Source organism: Notothenia coriiceps, unplaced genomic scaffold, assembly GCF_000735185.1.
Source record: "Notothenia coriiceps isolate Sejong01 unplaced genomic scaffold, NC01 NC01_scaffold00037244, whole genome shotgun sequence".
Lineage (NCBI taxonomy): Eukaryota > Metazoa > Chordata > Actinopteri > Perciformes > Nototheniidae > Notothenia > Notothenia coriiceps.
The window spans coordinates 21,505,260-21,517,879 of record NW_011369945.1 but is presented as its reverse complement, the minus strand read 5'-3'; the positions used below and the strand labels follow the sequence as shown (position 1 = coordinate 21,517,879).

At 40.5% G+C, this 12,620-nt stretch overlaps 1 protein-coding gene and 1 long non-coding RNA gene across 2 annotated transcripts in view; one reads left to right on the top strand and one right to left on the bottom strand.

Moving 5' to 3' along the window:
* Positions 1-2,226, top strand: part of LOC104964957 (mitochondrial coenzyme A transporter SLC25A42-like) — a 28,217-nt gene extending 25,991 nt beyond the window's left edge. Inside the window, exons 3-6 of the mRNA XM_010793870.1 lie at positions 519-630; positions 924-949; positions 1,167-1,333; positions 2,096-2,226. Of these exons, the coding sequence (XP_010792172.1) occupies positions 519-630; positions 924-949; positions 1,167-1,333; positions 2,096-2,216 (426 nt within the window). The 3' untranslated portion in view covers positions 2,217-2,226. The remainder of the gene's footprint in view (positions 1-518; positions 631-923; positions 950-1,166; positions 1,334-2,095) is intronic.
* LOC104964958 (uncharacterized) lies at positions 2,156-11,579 on the bottom strand. Its single transcript, XR_800487.1, has 4 exons — positions 11,567-11,579; positions 9,388-9,391; positions 3,289-3,299; positions 2,156-2,227 (listed from the first exon to the last, which is right to left on the bottom strand). It is a non-coding gene; the product is annotated as an uncharacterized lncRNA (long non-coding RNA).
* Between the last annotated feature and the right edge of the window lie 1,041 nt (positions 11,580-12,620).

The window sequence follows — 12,620 nt, the reverse complement described above, 5'->3', positions numbered from 1 at the left end:
AAATGTAATTTAGGTTAACTTCCTGTTTTATTTAGATGCTTTTATTATTTTGAAGGCGAGTTGACAGGAAGTTGTTGTTGCTATGGAAACAACATTACGGAGAAAACTTAATATCTTCTACATATAAAGACGGAGAAAGTAAAGAACAAAGTCTGAAAATATCAGTACAGTATCATAGTACTTTAACATAATTGTTTTTGTTTCTTTCGTTGCAGTTGTATGTCTTAAATGTAATGTAAATGTTGCCTTCGTGTGTGGTTCGGGGCCATCTTCGTGCGAAATTCACAATTCAATATTCGTGTGTCCATCGGGTGTACATTTCGCGACAGTGTGACAGGGGCTTTAAGGACATCTGCTCCCATTTGTAAGCTGGCCAGTCACCTATTATCCTTTCATAACTCCGGTTTAATGATCAACAGCATCTCAAACACTACTTTGTTCACATAAGGAGGCACTTTTTCAGGCTTCACTCTGTTAGTGTTGCTGACCCTAAATGAGATTCCTCCATCGCTGTGCAGGACCTGCAGCAGACGCGCTCCATACTCAACTCCATCTTCTCTGGAGCTTTAGCGGGCGCTGTGGCCAAGACAGCTGTCGCCCCATTGGACAGAACCAAAATCATCTTCCAAGGCAAGTGTGGATCTATTTTTAGATAAGAAACAACCCACATTGATCTATCAAATTGATTTAACTGATTTTGTGTTTTAACTGGGTTGCTCTTGCATTCAGATTAATGTCAAGTTTATTTATATAGCACATTTAAAACAGCCTCAGTTGACCAAAGTGCTTTTCAGTTTTAAAATAAGACAAGCAGCAATCAATAAAAGAATAAAGACATACTTGTAGTCAGGTAAACATAGATCAAATGAATAGAAATACAAATAATGTGAATATTTATATTGCACATATGTTTTGTTTTTTAGTGTCTTCAGATAGATTCTCTGGTAAGGTAAGTTTGATCACAATTCTATAGTAACAATTGTCTGATTCTCATTCATAACAAGAGATCCATTCACAAAACTAAAGTTGAATTCACGGTTAATAGTTCTCATTTTGACCTTTTTTAAAGAATACATCACAGGAAGAAGTTTTACAGACACAAATCTGAACAACAATAGCTTATCATCAATCAATGTGTGTGTTAATATGTGTGCATTACATTCCAGGAGGCCTACAGGTTGATCTACCGCACCTACCTGAAGAATGGCTTCTTCAGCCTGTGGAGGGGGAACTCTGCCACCATGGTGCGAGTCATCCCGTACGCTGCCATCCAGTTCTGTGCGCACGAGCAGTACACGAGGATGCTGGGAGGCTACTACGGCTTTCAGGGGAAGTGAGTGTCAGGGTATATTGATAGATGTCTTGACTGTTGAGTTTGTTTTTAACCCTTGTGTTGTGTTCGAAAGCTCTTACCGTTCATGGTGTTGGCGGGTCAATTTTGACCCATGATTTGTTTCAGTCCAAAACACACAAAATGACTATCATCCAATATTGTTTTGACTACATCATAGCTAACTTATTATGCATTCATAACCGTACAATCCTGTTGTCATTTTATTGTATGGCCCCAAAACACATTACACCACATATTGCACACGTTGCATGTTCAGGTTCAAGTGTTAGTGTACATATTCTTTGAGAAAGGTGGAGTTCCCGTGGGGGGAGGGGAGACCAGGTGCATGTTGCGAACAATTATTGTTACAGTGGATGAAGGGGGTGGGGTGTCTCAAGTCAAAGAATAATTCTTGATTGGGCCAAATTTGACCCCGAGTCACCCACAACAATGCTGCTGGGTCTTCCCAGACCCCAACACCAAATTATACACTTTTCTTTTTAGAGACCTTCAGACTTGGCTAAAATGGTCAAAATCAGTTTTGTAGTGTTTATATAGCTGTTGTGGAGGATATCATGAAGCCTTGTTCCGATACAAAAAACTAGAGCGTAGTTATTATATCATTTTAAGTTGAAACGGGTCACGGGAGACCCGAACACAACATAAGGGTTAAATGTAATAAGCACTCTAAAGGTTTTCTTTATGTCTGGTTGGAGTAACATGAACTCTGAAAGGTTTATATATGTTTCGTCCCTGCTCCAGAGTCCTGCCTCCAATCCCGAGGTTCCTGGCCGGGGCTGTGGCTGGTTTCACGGCAGTTATGCTGACCTATCCTCTGGACATGGTGCGAGCTAGGATGGCTGTAACGCCGAAAGAAATGTAAGTATCTTTCAACTTTTTTTAAAACTACAGCAAAACAACCAGGGACTGCTTTGCACCGTGTTGCTATGCTACACTGTTCAGGTTCAGGATTAAATATGAAACCTTTGAAAGAGATGTAGAGCAATCGACTCCTCTTAGCAATTCATTCAGTTATACAATTATGATATCAACACCCGAAGGCCGTAAACACTTTGATATTACACTGAACAAAAATATAAATGCAACACTTTTCTCAAGTCCTTTCGACCCTCAAATCGGGACAAAACGCCACCTCACCTTGCACACACAGGACAACTACATTCTCAACAAAAATCTATCATGACCCGACCCCTCTCACGTTCGAAACAGAAAACAACGACTGCAATCCAGCCGAATTATGATTTCTTGTTGACTTACTCAACCAAACCGGTGACAGTTGTCTGTCCTCCCTTTCTAGGAGTTCTGGCAAAAATCCAGTCAAAACCTTGGCCGTCTAAATGTCAAAATCAAATTTTGATCTTTACTTGGTACGTCCGGAATAACGTATCAGGTAAAAATATTTATCAAGATATATGCCGGTATGCTTTATATCGTAGGTTGATAAACGTACATCTATCACGAAGGGAGCTGGTGTTAGAGAGAAGTAAACCACGGGGTCCTACCACCGGCATGCACACTGGACACTGGGCGTTCAGGGAACCGGTACGCGGCGGCGTGGTGTAGAAGGTCTCCATTCTCCGGCTGACCGACTATTTCAGGGACGGCGTCCAGGTTTGCGGGGAGGCAGGTAGTGCTCATCCCTAGCCACCCGCGGGCCACACGAGGATGTACCTTCCTCCTTCACTTGTCCCAGTAAAAGTATAAAGTACCGCTGTAATTGTCTACCCTCACAGATTATCTCGTCAAGCTCTATTCCCATGCGTAATGTCGTCTGAACCGTCACAGGTAATGGGAACCTCACACTCAAGAAGTGCGCTCCCCCACCCAAAACCGTACTCCATTGTCCTTGACTAGGGTCCATCCCCCTCTATTGAGGTTCGTACCACCTCGTTTTCGGAGCCATGTTGCAGAGCCGGAGCTAGAGCCCTATAGGCGTGTTTGTGCACTTCTACGATGCCATGGATTGTTGTTCGCGTTCCGTTGTCATGTAGTTGTCCCATATACTCTTACTTGTACACCTTAAAACGCTCATTGGTGTGCCGAGGACGGAAATCGCTCTCAAGGCACAAATATTGGGGAGCAAAGTAATGTCCTTGGCGTATGGATGCAGGGGTGGTTGCCTCTTGTGTGGCGTCAGGACTAGTATTGGTTGAGCGGGGAAGTCGTACGGGGACGACTGCCCCCACCTCGACCATAAAGGTAAAGTTTTGACAAACTTCGTCCTGAAAATAAAAACCAACGAGCACCCCCTTTAAAGTTGAAAGACATCGTTACCCTCCAGTCCTGAGGTCTCTCTGTGCCCTCTCGACCTGGAAACTACCGTTTGTGACCACCAAAATAAACACTCGAATCCGGACCTCTTACTGTTCTGTCCACCACACCGTGCTCAACGGTTTGTTTAAAGACTTCTTGAAGACGTCGAGTTACAAACATTGATCAAGCCTCACGTATATTAGGTTTGTAAGAAGTAGTCACTCCTGATTTTTGTAACTACCTGGGACTTTAGATTGATCTCGACTGCAGGTATGTCTATTTATAAACGTGGTCCCTTGGAAACAGACTTATCATTTGATGGAAGTACCGCCCGACACGAGACAGTATCTGACCGTTGTTTGTTACGCGGGTTCGACGAGGAGGATTGCTGCGCTATCGTCGTATGGTCCCGGCATCTGGATAACGGTACCTTTTCTCTTGTCACTCTCCTCTTTTAATTTATTGACCAGCTTCCAACTTATGGATTCGTTTAATAAGGGATTGTCAACGAGTGGTTTTTAATATAACAAAGGTCTGACCCTTTTATATAGTCAAACGTCACTAGCGTTAGTCGTCTCGAAAATTTGACTTCCGAGTGTTTACATGTAACATTGATTTTATTTTCTTACGGACTGTGAAAACAAATACGAAGTCAACCAACTACATCTACTTGAGTTTCTAGACAAGTTTGTAAAACGTATATAATTAACTGTGAAATAATTTATTGGTAAAGGAGGTCAGTTTATAACAATGTTTAGTCCTTCTTCGCACTATCCACTCATGTCGACGTGACCAGGAAACTTTAGTGTTGGCTCTATTTAGATAGTGTAAGATGATCCACACCGTATAGGTCTACGTAACTCTATCTGTGGTAACCTAATAATTCGTGTATGTCAACACATCGTTCAAGAACGGAGTGAAAATTCATGTTTTTCCGTGAGCACTTCTCATCACGTTCAAACGAATATTATACCTCACCCAACTACTCCACTCAGTTCGCTATGGGATTCCAAAAATTTCAGGGATTTGGGTAGTAGTTCTTATAGTGTACTGGGTAAGTCGTACAAACCCTACAACACTAGCCGCATATGCTAGTATCGCATCCTAGGTCAAGACAAGTTTTGGTCGTTGACAAGACGTCGGTCAGAACGCTCCACTTAGACTGACCTCAGCTTTGGACATACAACTCGCTCTAAACCAACTAGACTGGTATAACCAGAGTAGCGATATCTCATGTTGTGTAGAGGAAGCGTATCTCAACTTAGTCCAACATATAACACCTGACACCTTACAACCAGGTGAGGAGACGTTAACCGACACGCTTCAACAGACCTATAACCGTCCTTTGACCTTGTGCGGCAAGCATATGCGCTAGGTTCTCGTAGGGTTTGTACGCGACTTACCCCACTGTACAATCCAATCCCCAAATTGGGAATCCAATAAACCTGGGGGGGGTCTGGGGGGGCTTAATTCGTTTTGAATTGCAAAGTCTCACCGGAAAATACACGGACGAGATTGCCGTGTGGCCACGTTATTAGTACGACAGATAGTCGTAGACTATACGGATGGTGGACACTCCACCCGTACCAATAGAAGCCGTTTCCTCTTCACGAATGAATAGTGTCTAAAAAGGTCTAAACACTTGTTATAAACTCTCCTTTACCAATAAAACCACATATATCTAAAAAAATCTAGAATACTCAAGTAGAGTATGTTTGTTTACCNGAGTTAATGTTGAGATTGGACTAAGCAAGAGGAAACAGCTAATCTCAGTCAAAATAAAGGATGAAGGCGCTAATTGCTCCAACAATCACCTGGGTTCTGTTCTAAGTTTTAACTGCATGGTAACCCAGCAACTTGACTATGAGAACAAGATTAATGAGACAGTGCAGGCTTTCATTGTGCCAAGTCGTTGTTAGCCAGAATGTCTAAGATATCTGCTAGTTAAAAAACAAAACATATAATCGTTTTTTTTTCTTGAAGATCCATTTAATATACACACGTACACGCACGCACGCACGCACGCACGCACGCACGCACACACACACACACACACACACACCACACACACACACACACACACACACACACACACACACACACACACACACACACACACACACACACACACACACACACACACACACACCTATATCAGGTTAGATGACGGAGAAGGAATGAGGAGTAAGAGACTGTGAAGCAGGACAAATCAATGACACCCTCTCTTCCCTCCATCCCTGCTCCTCACGTCTTCCCTCCCATTGCTTTAGCCTCTCTATCTCCCCTTCCGTTCACCTACCCTCCTTTTCCACATCCTCCACAATCTTCCACCAGGCCTGAAGGTGGGGAAGACACACTGCATAAAGATACATGCAAATCTACCTAATACAACGGAACATTTGAGGGAAAAGGGATCTTTCCCCTGTGAGATATTCTTCTCTCCGTCACTATCTTTCCGCCGTTCGCTCTTTGCTTTTTTCACACAGATTAGCCTCCTTTTTCCTCTGATTTATTCATAGTTACTTGACTTTCTCTCTAACTTATTAACTGTCTTACTTTCCTGACACATAATGCACACCTCTTATTTCATTGTTTTGCTATACATGAGTCATCACTCTTTTACCCTCTCTTTCCTTATCACCCCTTCAACTCAGCCCGCAAGAGTTGTTTTACATAATTGTAATAATGACTTCCAGTGGTGTTGCCCCTCATCTAACCTCCCTAAAATAGCACTGGTTAGTTTGCCCTTTAGAGCTGCATCCTCACCACTTTGTACCGTGGTTAGAGTGGTTAGAGGATGCCTGCAAGGCCTCTAGACAAAACCAAAATGTGTATAAAATGTCATTAAAAAAACAACAACATTATTATCTACCTAGATGTATTAGGATGTGCCTCTTCATAGTCTTTTGTTTAATTTGGAAGGATCACAACTGAGGGATAGTGATTTCAGTTGGCTGGTCAGTCTATCAGTCCAGATGGAAATATCTTAATAACTATTAAATGGATTGACATTACATTTTGCACAGATATGCACGGTTCCCACATGACGTATTCTAATACTAACCCCCTGACTTTTCCTCTGGCACCACCATGAGCTTGACATTTGAGGTTTTGAGTTAAATGTCTTGACAGCTACTGAATACAGCCATGACATTTGGTAGAGATGTTCATGTTCCCCTTAGGAAGAATTGAAATCACTTTTCATCTAATGCCAGGATTACCAGGAATCACCTGTCATACTAATAACTTCCCCATGAGCCTCAGCTATGTGTGTGCAAATGTAAGGATGCTAACACACTACACTAAGATCAAATACAGTATGCCAGTGCAAATATTTCAGTAATGTTAGATTTAACAGCTGATATGTGGAAGAGTCTGGTGTTCTTCTGCACTGTGAGCAGATGAACATGAAATCTGATAAAGACCAGGGACAGAATATTGGTCTGTGAGCCAATAACAGGTGATCGTTTGAGAATAAGCACAAATATGTTTTAAGGCACAATGTAGTGCCAGAGAAAGACCTGACGTTCTCTCCAAAACACAAACAAATGAGGCTGCCGGCATTCATTGAATGAATCTCTTCATAGTTGGATGAGACATAGAGATTGTCTCCATATATGACCATGTCAACAAAATGCTCTTTGAAAAAAACAAAACACAAATCATATAGATATGATTTTTATTTTTTTAAAGCAGTAGTACTGTAAATTCAAAAGAGTTAAAACGAGTTACATAGAAGGTTCATCTTCTTTTGTGAAACATTGTCTTTTTTCCCGATATGTTTTAGCCACAAGGAGAAAAACATAATCCTGAGCAATAGGTTAATACATGTCTGTTGAGAATATAGTATTTTCTCTGCATTTTATGAAAAAGGATAATAACAACTTTGTATGTCCCTGTAGCTTTGTGAGAGAAACTATGTCACACAAAAGGAACCCTCCTTGTAACTCATTTGAAATGGGTAATGCTTATATCCCTTTGTTTCGATGAAAGTAGAGGAGACCTAGCATTTCTTATATTCTTATATTATTTACTTTCGGTAACCCAAAAGGGTTAGTTTAGCATTTCCAAGCATGCCAGAACATCTATGTAAATATGTTTGCGCACTGGCTTGCATGCATTCTAGAGTGAACTGCAGCTATGTGTGTGTTTCAGTTAATAGGATCATTAAGCCGTAAAAAAGAAAACGTGCTTCATTCGTTTAAAAGAAATGTTTCTCACATGATGACAGGACTGTGAGCAGGGTACCAAGGTCTCATGACTCTCTGAAATTACTTAGCGTAATTCACCAGATGAGACTGAAGATGATAATTGAAGGTGACCTCAATTTAAGAACACTGTAGTTTGCAGGCCATTGATTCTTGTAAAGAGGGAACATATTTCAGTGTCTCTTCCAAAAGATTCAGAACATGTGCTCGTTTGAGAGAGAAAAGAGAGCATGTGTGAGATAGTAAGAGTGTTATTATTGTGACTTTTCTCTGACCTGTGCATTTCTATCTCCGGTATGGGATCTAAAAGGATTAGGTCATCTATCTGTGTGCTACTGTAGCTGTCTCTCTAACTCTCCTCTCTGTTTCATGTTACCTTTATCTCCTTCACCCTTTCCTTTATCTAGCACCATATCTATCTTTCTCCATTCACTCATCTCCTACCCCTCCCTATCCTCCTTTTGCTACCTGCTTAGCCACAACCCGTTTTATTGTGCTGCTTCTAAAGCGTAAATCTGATTTTTCTCTCTCTGATGTCATTCAAGATTTTGCAGATATCTAACAAAGCAATTACACATGGCAGACTTGTCGCCGAAATATAAGAGAGCAGTGGAGCCTGGCATGCCTGAAATATAGTCTCCAATGTATAGCCACTGAAGGTAATGGAGCAGAAAACTAATTCTGCCACAGTGTCACATTAACAATTATGACAATCTGATGTGTCTGCTATTATCATTATCTCGAGAGGACTATATGCATATGTGAGATATATGATAGGGATTTATCTCACGACAGTAAGTATTAACAATTGAGAAAGGGGGGAATGGGGCGATTTAAAAAATAGCAGGCAGGTTAAGGGAGGGAATAAAATAAAAAAAAAGGTAAAGAGGAAAGTGAGTAGAGGAGAATGAGATACGCCTTCAGAAAAATGAAGTTAATTAAGGTTAACAAGGACAATAGGAAATGTTGGGTTGTATGTCCGTCATTATGCAGACACACAGCAGAGATGAAAGACTGAAAGAGGCACAGAGCATTGAGGGAGAATTGGAACAAAAATATCAGGATAAGTGGTATTCTCAACAGAATGTAAAGTGAATACTATAATTAAGAGAGTATGCATATACTGGTAATGGTGTGATCAGTGAGACACACTCACTTTATATTTAAATATACAGCCGACACAATGTAATTAGTCTCCTCTAGGCCTGCTGTCAATAATTCAGAATCTTTATTGCAGGCACAAAATGACTCTCCTATATAAAAAACATGGGGTTGCAGCCATTATCTATATTTTGTATGGATGCGTCAGTGTCTTGAAAGCAGTTGAGTACAAGAAAAATGCATTTTACTTAATAAAGCATGGACGTAAATGGACATGGCGTGGGCAGAGTAAGAGAGAAAGAGAGAGAGAGAGAGCGAGAGAGAGAGATGGAGTGAGAGTGAAATAAATGATCTATAATGTATTCAAAAATAAATGCGAGACATATTTCTTGTAGGGAAGGTCATTGTCAGTGTCCCCAACTGTTAAGACAAAATATTACCACAGGGTAAAGGCTAAATAATAGAACGAACGATACTCCAAGGAAGGTTTGCAAATGCTAAGGAGATTAGTCTCTTAACATGTGACCGTGGGGAATGTTAATACTAACATTATAATGTTGCAACACTGAACATAACACTTCAATTAAGTTATGGCTGCTGATGGTCCCTTAATGTTGCTAACAGGGAATGCAAGAGGACTCACAAAGTATCAGGTAATCTAATATGTGTTTCTGTGAAACACCAAGCCAACAAATATGTTATGATATATTCATTATGTTGGCAGATGCGTACAGTAATGCTTTTATCGGGTCAGTTTACACAGTTTTCGTCGTGATTTGTGCTTTTTTTTGTCTTTTAAATGGTTGACACAGAAAGCTGCTTTGAGCATATCCTTCACTCAAAGGTCAATGTTAAACAAATATTTCCAATTCAAGTTGGATTTATACCTCAAGTCACTTATTTTTTTCTATTATCATAATGTAAACCTATTCGAGAGGGCATTTTAAGAGGAAGCACCACAACCATAATGGAGCTATCGTGTAATGAACCTGAGAATGAAGTATTATCACTCATGCCATCATCATATAAGGGAAGATGTTAACCTTGGGTGAGAGAAAGTTGCTTTTAATAATAATCAATTTACATTGAGGTCATTGTTCACATTTAAAGTGTCTCTGTCTCTCCATGCAGAATAGAAGAAATCATTTTAATAGACAGGCAGTTATTGTCAGAGACACATGTGAACATAACACGATGGAATGCTTGAACGACATGAGAACACCCCCGCTACCTTTGGGTTATAATTTCCTTTATCTTTTCCCTTTACATCATAACTTACAGCGGGTCACGCGGGGCTTTTCGCTGGCTTTTCTTCATGGTCGTGGGGGGGTCAGATTTCCACCTTCAATTGATCTGCTCTGTATTAACACCACTTTAGAGGGCTACATCACTCAACAAAGCACAATTCAGCTGCAAGAGGAATATTAGCCTCTACCAAGTCATTTTATTCCATGTATTAGTTTCATTCAATACCAATGACAGACCAATAAATGTTCAGAGTATTAAGGGACTGTGGCAGGAATAGTGTATAACACGTTCCTTAATTCCCTCAGAAGTAATTATGCTCTCTGATTAGGGAATTGTCCCTAAATGTAATTATATGCTGTGCTTTAAAGATTACATTTGTCTGTGATGGCATGCTGCATTATGTTGCTGTCTCACCACATTATTCATAATCACAGCTCACTATCTTAACTGTTATCTGCAAAGAGACCCCTCTGGTGTAGAGGACACACACTATACGGTGTGTTTTTGTGTGTATGTCTATCTCTGTGTCCAATGGAATCTTATGGGATTAAACATTGCAAGTCTGGGTCACATATTTTTACCCAACTGTTTTCACACCTATATGCATAATCCACTAACACTGATTAGTCAGTGATGTCAGTATGGACTCTCTGATCCTTATGCATCAGTGCATGTTAAGACAACAAAAGCTGTAATAGTATACTTTCTCAAAACATAAATTGACATATTTCAAGGAAGTATGCTTATCCAAGCATAAATTGCGTAGCATACAACAGGAGTATGTTGTGATCTGACATGCTGAACCAAACAATTCAATCATAAAACTTGAACAGAATCAGTAGTCATTGCAGTCGCTGAACACCAGTGTTGGGTGTAACGCGTTACAAAAGTAACGGAGTTACAGTAATATATTACTTTTTGCTGTAACTAAGTAATGTAACGCATTACTAATGAAATGTGGGTAATATATTACCCGTTACAATGCTCAGTAACGCAGTTACAACACATTTTAANGACATGCTGAACCAAACAATTCAATCATAAAACTTGAACAGAATCAGTAGTCATTGCAGTCGCTGAACACACACACACACACACACACACACACACACACACACACACACACACACACACACACACACACACACACACACACACACACACACACACACACACACGTTGAAACAAAGTGGGCCATGGAATTTAAAGATATAAGACACTTTAACTTTTGAAATACAAAAGATATAAAAGGCTGCACACAAAATCTAGTAAATAAAGAACGGTGGCAGAGCTGTACTCTGTTGCAAAGCAGTGACAGCCTTGGGAAAGGAATGCCTGAATGAATATTAGATGCAGGTGCAGTGAAATTCCCTGGCAAATCCCAAAAAGTATGTAAATCCACTCCCGAAATGAGTCCCCCCCCCACCCACAGTAATACACCAAACACAAGGGGTTTTTCTTTAACTACTTACCCGAGTTACTCCTCGTCCCCTGTCTTCTCCATAATTTGTTCCCAGGATTTCAAAGAAGATGTTGGGGTTGGAGCCATTGTCATCGAACTCCAGGAAACTGGTGAGGCCGCTCACTCCATTCTGCAAACACAAGATAAAAGGTGTTTTTTTGACTGTTGTTACTTGGCAAAATGATTATGGTATTGCAATCATCACTGTTGTTATTCTTGTTTGAGCTTTAATCTTGTCGGTATTATTTGACCTCATCAATAATTCTGGCTGAAAGGTTTGACATTAAATTAAGTTTTAAAGATCAGATGTATTAAGTGCTCTCAATAAAGCAGACACATGAATCATCTGTCTGACCCCTAGACTTATTATATCTGCTCATTACAGTAAGAACAGCTACTGAATACAACGTGTTTTTGTAGGAATAGTATACCGTATGTGTTCATGCATACGATCTATGTGACCAAGAGAGGAAACTTTAAAGAACTATGTTTTGCCGCTTGTGGAAAATCTTACTTTAAATGTATGGCAATTTTTTTTTTGCAATAAACTGCACGCATATGTGTGTGTAATAATGCTAATGAGAGAGCAACGAGTCTGAACTTTGCACTAGCGGCGTATAATGTACTCTTTTGAGATGTAAATTCACTCACACGCATATCCGAATACACACACACACACTGTACACACACACTGTACACACACACACTGTACACACACTGTACACACACTACACACACTGTACACACACTACACACTGTACACACACTACACACTGCACACACACTACACACACACACTGTGTACACTACACTACACACACACACACTGTGTACACTACACACACACACACCACACACTGTTCACACTGTACACACTGTACTGTACACACACTGTACACACACTGTACACTACATACATACAGTACACTACACACACACACACACACACACACACACACACACACACACACACACACACACACACACACTCAAA